We start from the raw sequence: 14,262 nt of genomic DNA, 5'->3' as shown, positions 1-14,262 counted from the left end.
AGAGGCGGCTGTATAATTTAATGAGAAAGTCACGTGCCTTCCAATTCATACAAATAAAAATATTTTAACAAATAACAATTGTGAACACGTATTCTTGTGTATGAATGAGGAACGACCGAGCACAAATTTGAGTTACTTTAATATAGGTCTGCACTCCTGATAGGTGGTTATGAGATATTTTGCAATATAGCGTAAGTCACAGTTCACAGTGCTTGATATTGACATGTGCTCACGTGTTCTAGGTTGGCTTTTTCTACCGTTCGCTGCTATCACGGAACAACCCTTTAAAGCGTTGGCTTTAACTACAATGTAATCACTCGTTTTTCGTGACTGAAAACCATTCGTTTTCTACCTTTTTGGGAAGGAGGCAGAAGAGAAAATATGACGAGGGACTTAACCCCGGTTTCGTTATGATAAATTGATATATCTTGCTTGAAAGTGCTTTTTGCCTCTTAAGACCTGTGCTGGTCGCACGGTACGTAGAAGGAAGGGAGGGATTTGTTCTGCTTGTCGTGGGGAAAGTTATTTCAATGGCGAGAGAGCTCCGCAGTAGATTTCTGAATCGCTGGTTTGCGACGCTTATATAAAAATTGCTAGTATTATGAAGAAAAATATTTTCTTATTGTACTTTACGATTACGGTATTTAATAATACAGGAAATATGTTTACTGTATGTTTACTTTTTACCGCAAACATTTAGGAAAGAAATGAATATTATTAAACTATACTTTTAATTTATTTATCATTGAAACGTTACTGTGAAATGATGCATGCAAAGCCGCAGGGAATGTATGTAAGTGTTACACGTGTAATTTAAACAAATAATTATACAATACGAGTAAGGAGAGAATAGAAAAATGTCGAAAAATAAAATTTTAAAATTATAAAGAAATAAACAAACATGAATTTGTGTTGTTTTTACTTGCCTGGAGGTTAAAATTATCGTGGATTTAAGTCGAAAATCAGGTCGTATATAGTAGGTGTAAGGCAGGGACCACTCCCAAGGAATTCAGTAAATTCAGTCTCCGCTACTTTTGCGGAACTTTACACATATTTTGGAGCTTTCTCGTGGATATATGGTTAACAAACACGTTCTCGGTATTGAATGTCATGGTGCAATCCCCGGTAGAAACATTTGTAATTTAGATTCTACATTAAGCAGTAGGTCTGTGTGTTGATGCTGAAAATGAATTATCTAATGAACTACTTATTTACTTTAGAAATGATCAGACTCAAATGCATGCTTCAATTTCAATGCATTTAGAAGTGATCAAACTCAAATGCATGCTTCAATTTCAATGCATTTAGAAATCAAACTCAGATGCATGCTTCAATTTCAATGCATTTAGAAATGATCAAACTCAAATGCATGCTTCAATGTCAATGCATTTAGAAATGATCAAACTCAATGCATGCTTCTATTCAGTGCATTTAGAAATGATCAAACTCAAATGCATGCTTCAATTTCAATGCATTTCAGTGCATTTAGAAAGAATCAAACTCAAATGCATGCTTCAATTTCAATGAATTTCAGTGCATGAAAGTATTGTCGTGTGTCTGTTTTAGAAGAATAAGTACAAGAAAAATGAAAATTAGGGAACTTTTCACGATTATTTAGTTTTCACATGAGTTTCAAATTACACTAGTAATAAATATATATGTTATTGAGTATGAAACCCAATGATTTTCACAGAATCAACGAAGAAATTTAAGATAAAAAAAATAAGTTGAGCAGGGTTGGTGACCGCTTTTTTTCCCACAGTAGCTTGAATTCATTGTTGTGCTGAGTAGAATATTGTATTCAAAATAAACCTTGATTCCGGCGAGAGCTCATGTAGTTCGGATTCCACGTTAATCCCAAGTCCCGTATCATATAGCCTCGTTGCTGAAAGGGACGTTAAACTCAAAATCAACTCAACTCAAATTGAAGCTTAATAATTTTGTATGTAAGACAGATTCTGCGAATATGATTATGTAATGGCAAATTCGTTATTATTTATGGTGTAGTATTTGTTCTTCACATCAGAATTTAAAGGATGCATCCAAAGTGAAAACAAAGCTCCGAAACCGGGGGTGGGAAAACTATCTTCACCGCCACTGCCTATATGACTTCCCTGGTGTAGAACTGTGGATGCGCCACTAGTTAAACTGTAAATCTACATCTCATACAACCTTGGTGTTAAAAAATGAACATTAAACGCCAAACCGACCAACAAACGCTTCTTACTCTGCCATTGGATATAGATACTTGATCTATGACGTCAGCAATGATTTATTCGAATGTTTTTGGATGAACGACACCTGAACTTCGAGTTACTTTCTAATTTTTCATAGACCTTTTACTATTTTATTTATCTTTTAAAATTTAATTTGGGTTTCTTTTTGTTGGAGCTACTTCTCCGTGTCGTGGCAACTGTTAAGTTTTCCAGATTTCTATGGTGATGTGATGCTATTGGGTGAAGACGTGTTTAAAGAGAGACGCGAGTGCTTGCCTGTATTACTTTACAGAGTTGCCAGAACATAAGAGCAGTAAAAGTCAGTAGATATTGTCCATATCTGGTTTTGGTTTTCCTATTGCATTTGATTGTTGAAATGATTGTTTTGATTTGTAAAGAAAAATGGAAACGCCAGAAAAAAATCCTACACAAAGTAATTGCATCCAATGCTGTATCTACTGCAAAAACATATTTTTAAAAAATCACTGCTGTGCGGAATAGCGGACATACCTACTACCGTAATAACGTAATGTGTGATCCTAATAAACTCTGCTAAAGACTGTAAAGAGAGATTCAATTTCGTCCGGTAGATGGCAACCGCTGGAGGATGTGTGCTGCCATCTAACGGCGGTAGGTGTAACTTACAACATCTTACAATTATACATGTTTCAATAATATAAAATGGGATATGAAAGCCACCATCAAAGTCACCATTATCCGTGAATATGTTCACAGATTGGCTTTATTAAGGGTCTTCACTACAGCGAAATTTAACTACCGCTAATTTTAGAGTTTTTCTGTAATATCTTCAAAACCAATAAAAATATTCGAAAAACAGAAGAAACATAGTGAACTAGACAATACGATTTTGCATATGGTACCTCTACCACAATTTACCTATCTGCTTTTGGTATGCCGCTATTTACAGAACCCGCAAAAAATGCTAAATTTTCTACAGTTGCAAATTGAAAGCAAATAGATGAGTTGTGATAACGGTATCACATGCAAAATGGTATTGTCTAGTTCACAACGTTTCTGTTTTTCGAATATTTTTTATTTATTTTGAAGATATTACAGAAAAACTCTAAAGTTAGCGGTAGTTTAATTTCGCTGTAGTGAAGACCCTTAACGAACACGGCTGAGATAATCGTTCTAACTATCTATTGCAAAAATAGAATTTAGAAAAAAAAAACAGTTGAGAATGCTCCAAGAGTATTGCGAGAACGAACCTTAAAAAGGATGGAGACATAGAGTGGAAAGAATAACTGTGATTGTTCCTACATGTAAAAGTAAACCTTTTTATCAGCACCTTCTTCTCTTTCTCGCAAATATTCGCAAAATAAAGTCTCTATATGACGTACAGTTCCCGAGATAGGGCTCCTTAAATCTCCTGAAATTCGAACTTTGGTGGTCAATATCTGTGAGGAACGGTGCCCAGTGGCCAGCGGTTGCTGTTTGTACCAAAATGTTCGCCATGCTCTTAGATATTGATCAATAGCAATATGATCTCTCTATGACTTACGGTTCCGAGATATGGCTTCTTAAATCTCCGAAAATCGGCTATTTTTTTGGTTAATATCTCTGAAACGGTAAGAGTGACGCGAAAAATTCCATCACTTTCTCAGATAGTTTTTGATGCTGTATCGAATGGAAGACGCAAAATTTTAAAAAGTCGCAAAAAAAAAAAAAAAAAAAACACTCTAACTCTCACATAGAGAATTCAGTAACGAATTTTTAAAGTTCGTTAAAAATCACTTTCATTCAAGAGTTATCATGTGGAGTAACTGACGTACGTGTATAGTACTAATATTGCATTATAAGATCCATTATCGTGATCCTAACAAAAGATTTCTAACAAATCCTAATAATTGAAGAAAATAATGTCAGAAAGAAATAGAAAATGTAAAACTATATGTTGATATTTTTCCAAATGAATCAATGTTCGTAGCATTATGCTCCTGTATAACATTCTACATTAAGATATTATATCTCTTTTATATAAATTAGATGGTTACGTAACATAATATTCTTATACTGATAGTTATACGCTTAAATAATAAATAATCTTCTTGTGATTGTATTTTCATCATCTTGCTTTTCTGTTACAGTATCATCAACCGCGGAAAACTTCTTCATTCGGCAATGAATTCCCTTCAGAACTTTGACAGATCCTTGGACAAATTCCTGGCGTGGCTATCCGAAGCAGAGTCATCACTGGAATGCGTAGAGGCAGAGGCTGATCGGCTAGGCGGAAGACGAGACCAAAGCTCCCTTAGACAACCACTTCAACAGCTCAAGGTAAGTGAAGAAAATGCTCTTTTAATTGTTGTATAAGTGCCGTACGTAAGAGGGAGTTTCGGGGTTTATTATGCGAAAAATAAGCGTTTACTATATTAAGATGTATAAATGAAAATAACTTGTTCTGAAAGAGTGTGAGATTGACTAAATGAATCTCCGTTCATGAAATTCTACATACGCCACTGGTTGTATTTAATCTAGAAATGAAAAGCTTAATTGGTTACTACCATTTCTATCGTATTGACAGGGTTCTAGTACTAAATGTTGCAGTGATAAAGGTCTTTATGATTTAATAAGAGGAAGGTGTAAACAGGGGTGAGGGTTAATCAGGCCCGTAGGCAGAACACTAAAGGTTAATTCACACATAGTATGCCGTTCTCATACCGTGGTCCACGAAGTTTGTTTTTAGGCTTGCACATTGAAATTTCATTGGTTTGCATGCCTTCATTGGTTTGCATGCCATGCCTGTGCCATTCCAATGGCGTGCATTGACAGGCCGCCTTTGAGAGAAACCAGCCCGTTCGTGGCTCATCGGCTGCAATCCTTTGGCTTTCTTCGGAGCACACGAAGCGACACGAAGTTCACCAGAACCAAGGGAAATGGTATAGGTAGTAGTAGCGGCACGGCATGGTATGTGTGAATGGGTGCGGCCGCTGCACGGAGCATGGCAGGAAACTAGCATGTGCACGGACACTGTGTGTAAATTGACCTTTAGACAAAATGGGGCTGAGATAACTTTTGAATGGGATAACTTGACTTTACCTTACATTTATAGTTTTTTTTTTTTTTTTTTTTTTTTTTTAGCACATACATATTATTACTATATTATGAAATAAGATCTTTCCTAATGAACTACGTAGAAACAAAAGCTTTTGAAATGCATTGAACAATTGACACAGTTGAAAGTGATTTTAACGGCTTACAAAAATGGAAAATTGATTACGAAATGCAAATTAACATAATGCATATCTTTCTGCTGAAGACAAACCTGTCTTACTGTGAGATTTCCATGAAAAGGGAAAAATATGAAAGAAAATGAAAGGCTAATACCAGAGGAGCCAGATTAGCACAATAAATGAAACACTGCTTCCGATAATGCACTTAAATTTCTGAAAACAAGGAATATTAAATGCATGTCTACTTCAGCGATGCCAGGAATCATTGTCAAGTCTCAAGTCAATAACTTACTCTGCGGCATCTAGAACTCGAAGTTCAATGCAAGGGAAGTTCTCTATAAATTTAGGGGGGCCCATTCAAATGCAGGAGGTATATATATGAGGATTTTAAGACAAATTGCATTCAAATTATGCCAAATATTGTATATTCATAAATACAATAGAGGGGCCCACATCAGCTTTGGGGGGCCCGGGCCCCCAGGATCGGCGCCCTTGGTTCAATGTCGCGTTCACAAAATCTTTCCATTGGCTTCTGTCTTTAGCCTGCTGGATCCAGTTTCTACGTTGTATTCCTCTTTGTACGAGATCCATCATAACACTGTCCTCCCACTAATGTTGGTAGGATTTCCCTTGACTGACACAAAAGTTTCCCTTTTCTTATCAAATTTTCCCTAGTTTGTTAAGTGTCCAATTCCTGTGATAGAAATTATGTAATAAGATTAATTTAACCGTATTAAATGAAGTGTCAACTACATTTTTAAAACTTTTTCTTTACTTTTTTCTTTTAAAAAATACAAATATATTCAGCCAACAACGGGTGCATATTATGCTATGTTAGACAGACAGAAACACACACACACACTATTGTATTGTGTGTGTGTGTGTGTTTTTTTTTTTGTTTTTTTAAGAACAAAGAAAAAAAGCATTTGTATTAATCAATCAGTCAGCGCGAGAATTTCCCTTGATTTTCACTTTTTATGGAAAAATCCCTTTTTCCCTTTTTGCTAAATTTACCTACGAAGTTTTCCTAGATTAGGGAAATTTCCCTCAAACTACAAACACTGCGGTCCCACCTGCGCCTAAGTCTTCCTATTGGTTCTTTTTCGATTGGATTACAATTAAATTAATGAAAGCATTCCTAATTTCTTCCATTCTGGTTGGATGACTTGGCAACGAAGCAGGCTGGTAGCTAGCCCAAAAATGTAGGGGGGCTTGGTAGAAGTTAGGGGGGCCCGATCCAAACATATTATGGTTCATCACCATATTATATAGTACATTTGCAAGCCTACCGTGAAAATTTTAGGGGGACCAGTAAAAATTTAGGGGGTTCCGGCCCCCTATAGACCCCCTGGATATGGGCCTGAAACGAAGCGTAGAAACAGTCATGATAATAAAACAGTCAAGTTAAAAAAAATGAAAATTTAAATTTAGTTCTCTATTCCACCCCTTAATTTAATCGGATTGTTATTATTTACTTACATCGAGATACGTTATAAGAATATATTATCTATTTATTATTTTTTTTAAAATTATATTTTATCTTAACAAACAACTGAAAGTTTCTTAAAAGAGCTGAGTTTGATCACAGGGCTGCTGACCGCCCTGGGTATCTCATAGTTACGGGCATAAAGTTAATAAAAAAAAAAAAAAAAAAAAAAAAGTTGATTATTTGTCAGGGATGTAAAGATAGTAGGATTAATTATTACAGAACAAATAGTTTGTGGGGTGTCGGTGAGTTGAAGACTGCGTGTGTTCTCGAATTAACCAAGTTCTTTCTAAGGTAACCAACCAAATAAATGACTTCATGTTATGTTTTACTGAAAGAAGAGAAATCTATATGTTGTAACCATAGTGACCGTGGAATGGAATACTCTTTAAATGAGAGAGGGAGTATTAGTAAACATGTGTGTAGCGAATGTTATTATTAGTCTGTTGCTGGGTTAAATGGAAGTTTAGCGTCACTTTGAGCAACGAGGCTATATGAAACATGAATCTATAGTTTAACGCGGGATCTGAACCGCATGAACCCTCACCGGGAATCGAATACGGAATTCCCGCGCTAAAGGCGCTATGCTGACGTTATAGCCACGAAGGAGCTATGTTATAATTAACTAGTCTTAAACAAACCGGCGAATAAGTAAATTGCATATTGAATACCAATGTGAACAAATTAGGGCCCGGAAGTTCAGTGGTGGGGCTCTCTCCTCTAGCCCGTGGGGTCCCTGGTTTGATCCAAGCTTCCGCCAAGTGCACTTTGTAGTGGACAAGTACTGTGCGCGTGAGTTTTCTTGGGGTTCTTCCATTTCCTCGTACTTCCGTCATTCCACCATTATGATCCATCTCATTATCGTTGCCTCCCTTAGCTTTGGTGCATAATCGTGCGATGTTAAACTAGAAAGAAAGTGAAAAGTTAATAAGGTAATACCTATGATTTTAAAATTTGTGCAATTCAGCTATTTAATATATTACACTTAAAAAAAACGTCATTCTGGCAGGCTACAAAATACTTTGTTGAATTCTCTGTCGTCAGCATATCAGGCTCCACAATTATTATTAGTGGCTTTTTAGACTGGAATACGCTAACTCTTGATATTTATAGTACCTCCCAGATTGCCTCACCATGTGGAGACAATATCGAATATTCTTACCTCTGTTGGGAATCAAATCGGGGCCACATGCATCAGATACATGCTATGCATTCGGCTAGCAATGAATTTCATTATTATAATTTACTTATAAAACACTCTGATGTATATGATTTGACAAATTCCTGACACTATGCAATTCTTTTTGTATATATGAGGCAAGTCAAACCGGGATTTTTAAATTTATAAAATAAAAGAACAAGTTTCAAGGAGTTAAAACTGCATGTGTTTGATAACGTAACTCCCTGCTAGGTTTATAAGGTATCCCATGGTTTATCTGATGTCTTGAAAAACTTCAGGGTAGAAAGATACATTAGCACGCTTGAACTATCCTAGGATAGCCTGATATACGAAGTTTGATATAATGATGATGGCTTAGTGGTGGAGCGTTCGCCTCTGGTGCGTGGGGTCCCTGGTTGAATCCCAGCTCGTGCCAATAAGATTTTGTAATGAACAAATACCAAGTGCATTGGTTTTCTCAAAATTTTCCCACTTTTTTCATTCCAGCATTTCATTCACACTTATCACCATCTTCTTTAGCCTACATGACATAACTGTTGGATCTATGTCGTGTAGTGAGGTGATCCCTGTATAAACGCTTCTTCAACTAAGTGCAGACTTAAAACTCTTCTATACCGGTTAAAAGCCTAAGGCAGTCTTTGTACTTGTGCGCTTACTTTGGGAAAATGCAAATGTTCATGAATTGATTGTGTTCGCCGATCCTACAAAAATATCCGTCTTTGTACAGTTTGACGATGGCTGAGACATTTAACGCGGTGAATGTTCAGAGGAGTGACTTACGTGGGGCTGGAACCACCACAGCCAGGATCGTCGCTAATAGAGGTACGACCATCTTTGAAACTTTTAGACCATTCGAATCTCGTACTAGGGCTGATCATTTCAACACCACGCTGTGCGTGATGTCTTATAAAGGTAATTAGGGGTTTTACGTCTTCATTCAAAAGAAACATTACCATACACTGTTCCATGTACAATCCGCGGGAAAAAAAACCTGCAACATGAGCATATAAGTTCATTGTGAAATGACGAAGTCTTTTGCTCCAAAATAAGTGTGCACGGGAGGAGGCCGAGATTTATCCTGGCGTGATTCGTTCCACTTAGACGTTATGTTGATTCCCTGTGCTGTTAGGCGTAGTTTCACAATAAACTTACATCCTCATGTTGCAGGTTTTTTGCTGCGGATTGTACGCATTGAGACTATTCTTTGCTTTCTCGATTACCGGTTTTTAGACTTGTGTTCCGCTTTGCTGAGTATCAGTAATAGGGCACACTTACTTCGTTTCATAGAACAGCGTGTGGTACTTGCAGCTTATAGGCGAGCCAGCAAGAGAAGGTCTCTTGACAGTTCACAGTAACGTTCCCGTTACTCACGTGTCAAGGCTTTTTCCAGTACATCCATAGTGGCAATTTAATTAATGGTGTAAGACAGACTGACTGTAATTGGTAGCACTAATACCAAAGTAGGGGCTGCATTGTTCCTCCGCAAATAGTAAGAAACGTCAAGGATCATTTCTTGTTGGCCCTGTTATAGCGTACTTTTTATACCACGTAAAATTAAGAGTCCTGGTTTGACTTGAACGCTCCTCTTAGTACGTCCAATTTTTTAAGAAGCCCCATTTTCACCTCGACTCCCGTCCGTTCCCAGGTTTCTTATCACTGCTGATAAGTCTGTGTTAAAAAAAAAAAAAAACTAACAAGACTTGAAACATCGATCTTGCCTAGATTTTCCATTGTACACAACAAGAATTCTTAATATAAAATACTTTTTTAAATTTTTTTTCTTGTTATTGGCTCAATATGGTGGATTTATAAGCATACCTGTTGTTGCTTGAGGGTTGAAAAGAATACAGAATAGTTGTTGTTAACTTTTCATATATATTGCTTCTTGCTCTGCTCCTGAATAGAACTAAAACGCAAGAATCCTGGTTGGCAGATATGAAGCCAGTGAACAAAGTTGCGGTGAAGAATATATTGTTTGGGACACACCCACGCGTGCATTGTTGGGAAAAATGGAATATTGATGCTTCTTCTTCTTCTTTTTTCCTCCTTTTCAGGGTCGGTTGTCAATATCGAGAACTAGACTGAAGAAAATAGGGAACAAAATCATATTTTCTTCCCATTTTTCTTCTTTTCCGTCTTTCGAAGTAAAAATCCTCCTCCGTCTACCTGCCTAATAATATATTTTATCTTCAGGGTTGCCAGATGCGCGAGATGAATTGCAGGATCACAGTGATCATGTCAATATACTCATGTTGGCTGCTGTGAGGTAGTAGTCGGAAGTTCGCCGCGGATCGTCTAAACCAGAAAAGTTTAGCTATTGCTAGATTGAAATGTCTTGTTTTCCTCTAGACTGACTTGAGAGAATACCTCTGTATATCAGTTAATTTATTATACCTAGGTAAGTTTCAGATATAATCGAAACTCTATTTTACGCTGGATATAATTATAATAGTAACAAGATAGTTGATAGTTGAGAAGAGCTTTGCCTGGTACAACTGAAGAAAACACTGGGAAATCTCAAAATGGCTACCTTCAGGAGTCATTCCTCTCAATTGGATTCTGAACACTGTGCTCTGAGCTCCCTGGTGGACAGAGATGGAGTGGATCAGTGGGTCGTGTCTCAACAGGACGTGACCAACTGCGACCCACCGACTCACCATGATCCACCGACCAATTCTGGTCAGTGCATTGTACATAGCATCTTCTGAACACTGGTGAATTTATCTAGATTTTACTTTCAAGGCCTCCATTTCTCTTACTTTTTCATTTGTTTCTATTTACCTACCTAAAATGAGTATACCTAAGTGAAAAAAGAACTTCAAGCACTTTTGGATATTGATATTTGTAATTGTAATAATAGCAATAGGACTTACTACTTGGCTTTCGAGACACAGTCGAATTTTACAGTTTTTTTTCTTCTTTACGTTGGCCTACTTTACCTTGATTTGACATCGTAATATGCCCCATGACAAACACTTTATCATTTTCTATCGTAAAGGTCAGATCCACTGAGTGGAACTTGAGCGATTGACCGTAGAAATTCAAACTCCGATTAGTGATAATTTAACTCCGATTATTACAAGTGTAAACTCTTTAGTCAATGGAGAGGAGATCATGGGTCAGAGTTGATGACGGTGGGTTTTGGTTGGTAGTAGGTCCGAGTGAGTCATGAGTCAAGTTTGATTGACTCACGCCATTTCTGCTCGTGGTTATATGGTTATCGTACGCGCATTTGGTCCAGGAAACCTGAATTCGATTCTCGGTGAAAGTTCAATTGATTCAAACCCATGTTAAGTTCCACGTCCACTTCTCGTAGCTTCGCTCCTGAAAAGGGATGCTAAACTCCAGACGAACCGACAAACCGAAATATATATTTTTTTATGACGGACATTTACCAGGAATAAATGCAGCTGAACCGTGCCTATGACAAGTGTTCATCGAGAACTAAATCAGAGCTTGATTGTGGGTATGAAAAGCATTCGCTATGAATTGAAGTATCACCTATCTTATGGTGAGGGTTTAGCTTGAACTGAATCGGAATTAGACTTATCTCATAAAGAGCGTTCACCGAAAACTGTATCAGAATCAAAACTCATAATGAGTGCTCACCGTGAACTAAATGAACGCTCGGCTCTTTTCATAACGAGTGTTCACAGAGAACTGTGAAGATTTGGAACCTACCTTTGATGAGCTGAGTCCGAAAAAATAAATGGATATGAGGGTCAAACTTCCCTAGAAATTCCTGGGTTTATATTAGTGTTCAATTTATACGAAATAATTCCATATGTTGGATATATATATTTGGTTACTTGACCATATTTATATTTATTTTTCTTAAGTTTCTCTTACCATGAAAATCCATGATTGAACCCTAACAGTTGAAAATTACTCCCTAAGTTCAGTATTAAAATGTAACAAATCCCACTTTTTACATCTGAAGCTTGTAATGAAGGGATGAAATACAGGGTGGCCCAAAAGTAGGTATACAGCCCTACATTGATCAAGTTTGACATTTTATAGTTTATTAAGATACTTAGATTATTTCTTTCAGTTCCAAGCCTGAGCATGAGTGAGAAGAGATTAGGAACAAATAAAGAAAGAAACTAAGTCACTATATGTATGGAAAACAATAAGTAAATGACATAAAATGCCGTGAGCCGATCAGTACGGAACTGTATACCTACTTTTGGGCCACCCTGTATCAAAGCAGATTTTTTTAAAAAAATATAATTACATATGGTACTATACTCACTATAGCAAGAGTAACAGCACTGGTGTTTCCTATGGAAATTCTGGACTTTTTCCAAAGTTCGAAGTAAGCTATATCTCTGGTGGGACTCGGAATAGAAAGCTTTTTTCTTTTTTTCACACAATATATATCTATAAAAGAAAAAATAGCAAAAATTTCAACTTTTATATTTGAATATATATATATATATATATATATATATATATATATGTGTGTGTGTGTGTGTGTGTGTGTGTGTGTGTAGAGTGAGAGAATTAGCGCCTTAACCAATTAAAAAGAAAAAGTTTAACTTGTACGATAAACATGTTTTAATTGCTATTTCTACATACATGTACATTTTAATGAGAATGCTTTCAAACAAAAGAAATCTATTACTCATCAATAAATAATAATAATAATAATAATAATAATAATAATAATAAGAAGAAGAAGAAGAAGAAGAAGAAGAAGAAGAAGAAATATTAACCTATTAATCTTAGTTACAAAATCGAGGAAAAAAATACGTTTAAAATTTTTCTAATCTGAACGACTGTTAAAAAGCACGCTCATTTCTTCAGAGAGGTTTTGTGGAATGCTGTGTGATTTGCCTATTGCCATTGTAAGTTCAAGACATGATATTTTTCTTAGAATATTTTTAGCAGATAACCACACACGATCACTACCAAACTTCTTAAATGACATTGTAGATCCTGCAGGATGGTACATACAAATCATTGTTCTCCAAACTGAGCTGTTCAACTTGTGCCAACTATTACTGTCCATCATAGACACATGCCACTGTACCATTTGTTTGTAAAGTCAAGGACAATTTAACGAATATAATGGTCTTTGTAAAAGTCCGTTTTCTCCGTTACGTAGCACCACAGTTACGTTTTCTGAAACGTTATGGACTCGCATACAAGTTTCAAGTGCTTCGATACGGTGAGCAGTAGAGAACAAGGAGATACGATGTCGCCATTATTATTCAGCTTTCTTCTGGAGTACGTTATAAGAAAAATCAAAGGTAGCAACCAGGACCTAGAGCAGAATGGTATTTAGGTTATGGCGTAAGCTGATGATGTAAATATAATAGGAAATGTTAGAACAATAGAAAGAAATGCAGAGGTGTTATTGAACGCTTGCATGGACATGGGTTTGGAAGTAAATGCAGAAAAAAAACTAAATACATTGAAGTTCGCCGGATCGTAATATTGCAAATTATGGATGCGTCAAAATATCCAATAATATTCTCGACAATCTAGATACTTTCAAATATCCAGGACCAGTGTTAACAGACCAAAACCACATTTACGAAGACATTAAATGTCTTCTGAAAGCAGGGAATTCGTATTATTATTCAGGTCAAAATATTTTGTCATCGCAAATTCTGTCGAGGAATTTGAAGCTTAAAATTTATAAAACAATAATCATGTCTGTTGTGCTATATGATTGCGAAACATGGTTCCTTACTCTGACGGAACTATGTAGATTGAAAGTATTTGAGAATAAAATCCTAAGACAAATATTCAGACCCAAAAGGAACGGAAATGGGGAATGGTGGAAACTTCATAACGAGGAACTGCATAATGTATACCGTTTACCAAACATTGTTACGGTCATCAAATATAGGAGGCTCATGCGAGCAGGTCATATAGCCAGAATGGAAGAAAGTAGAAACACTTTCAAAGTTTTAACTGAAAATCCAATCGGAAAACGACCATTAGAAAGACCTAGGCGCAGATGGGAGGGCAATATTAATATAAGTCTTACAGAAATAGGAATACAAAGTAGAAACTGGATCCAGTTGGCTAAAGACAGACGTCAGTGGAGATCTTTTCTGAACGCGGAATTGAAACTCCAGATTCCATAGGCCAAAGAGTTAGTTTAGTTTGTTATCAATGAGAGAATAGGTAATACCTCATCGTTTTATATGTAGAAGTCGAACACCTCTATACTGA

General features: G+C 36.4%; 1 protein-coding gene across 8 annotated transcripts in view; it reads left to right on the top strand.

The window, feature by feature from the left end:
• Dys (Dystrophin) overlaps nucleotides 1-14,262 on the top strand; it is a 1,830,839-nt gene that overhangs the window by 1,211,326 nt on the left and 605,251 nt on the right. For all 8 annotated transcript variants that reach the window (XM_081729421.1, XM_081729456.1, XM_081729463.1 and 5 more), the window contains one exon: nucleotides 4,325-4,514. In XM_081729421.1, coding sequence (XP_081585547.1) covers nucleotides 4,325-4,514 — 190 coding nt within the window. The remainder of the gene's footprint in view (nucleotides 1-4,324; nucleotides 4,515-14,262) is intronic.

Source organism: Thermobia domestica, chromosome 1, assembly GCF_964235325.1.
Source record: "Thermobia domestica chromosome 1, izTheDome1.hap1.1, whole genome shotgun sequence".
In the NCBI taxonomy this organism is placed as follows: domain Eukaryota; kingdom Metazoa; phylum Arthropoda; class Insecta; order Zygentoma; family Lepismatidae; genus Thermobia; species Thermobia domestica.
Note: the sequence above shows the minus strand (reverse complement) of the source record. Positions and strands in the feature narration are given on the sequence as shown.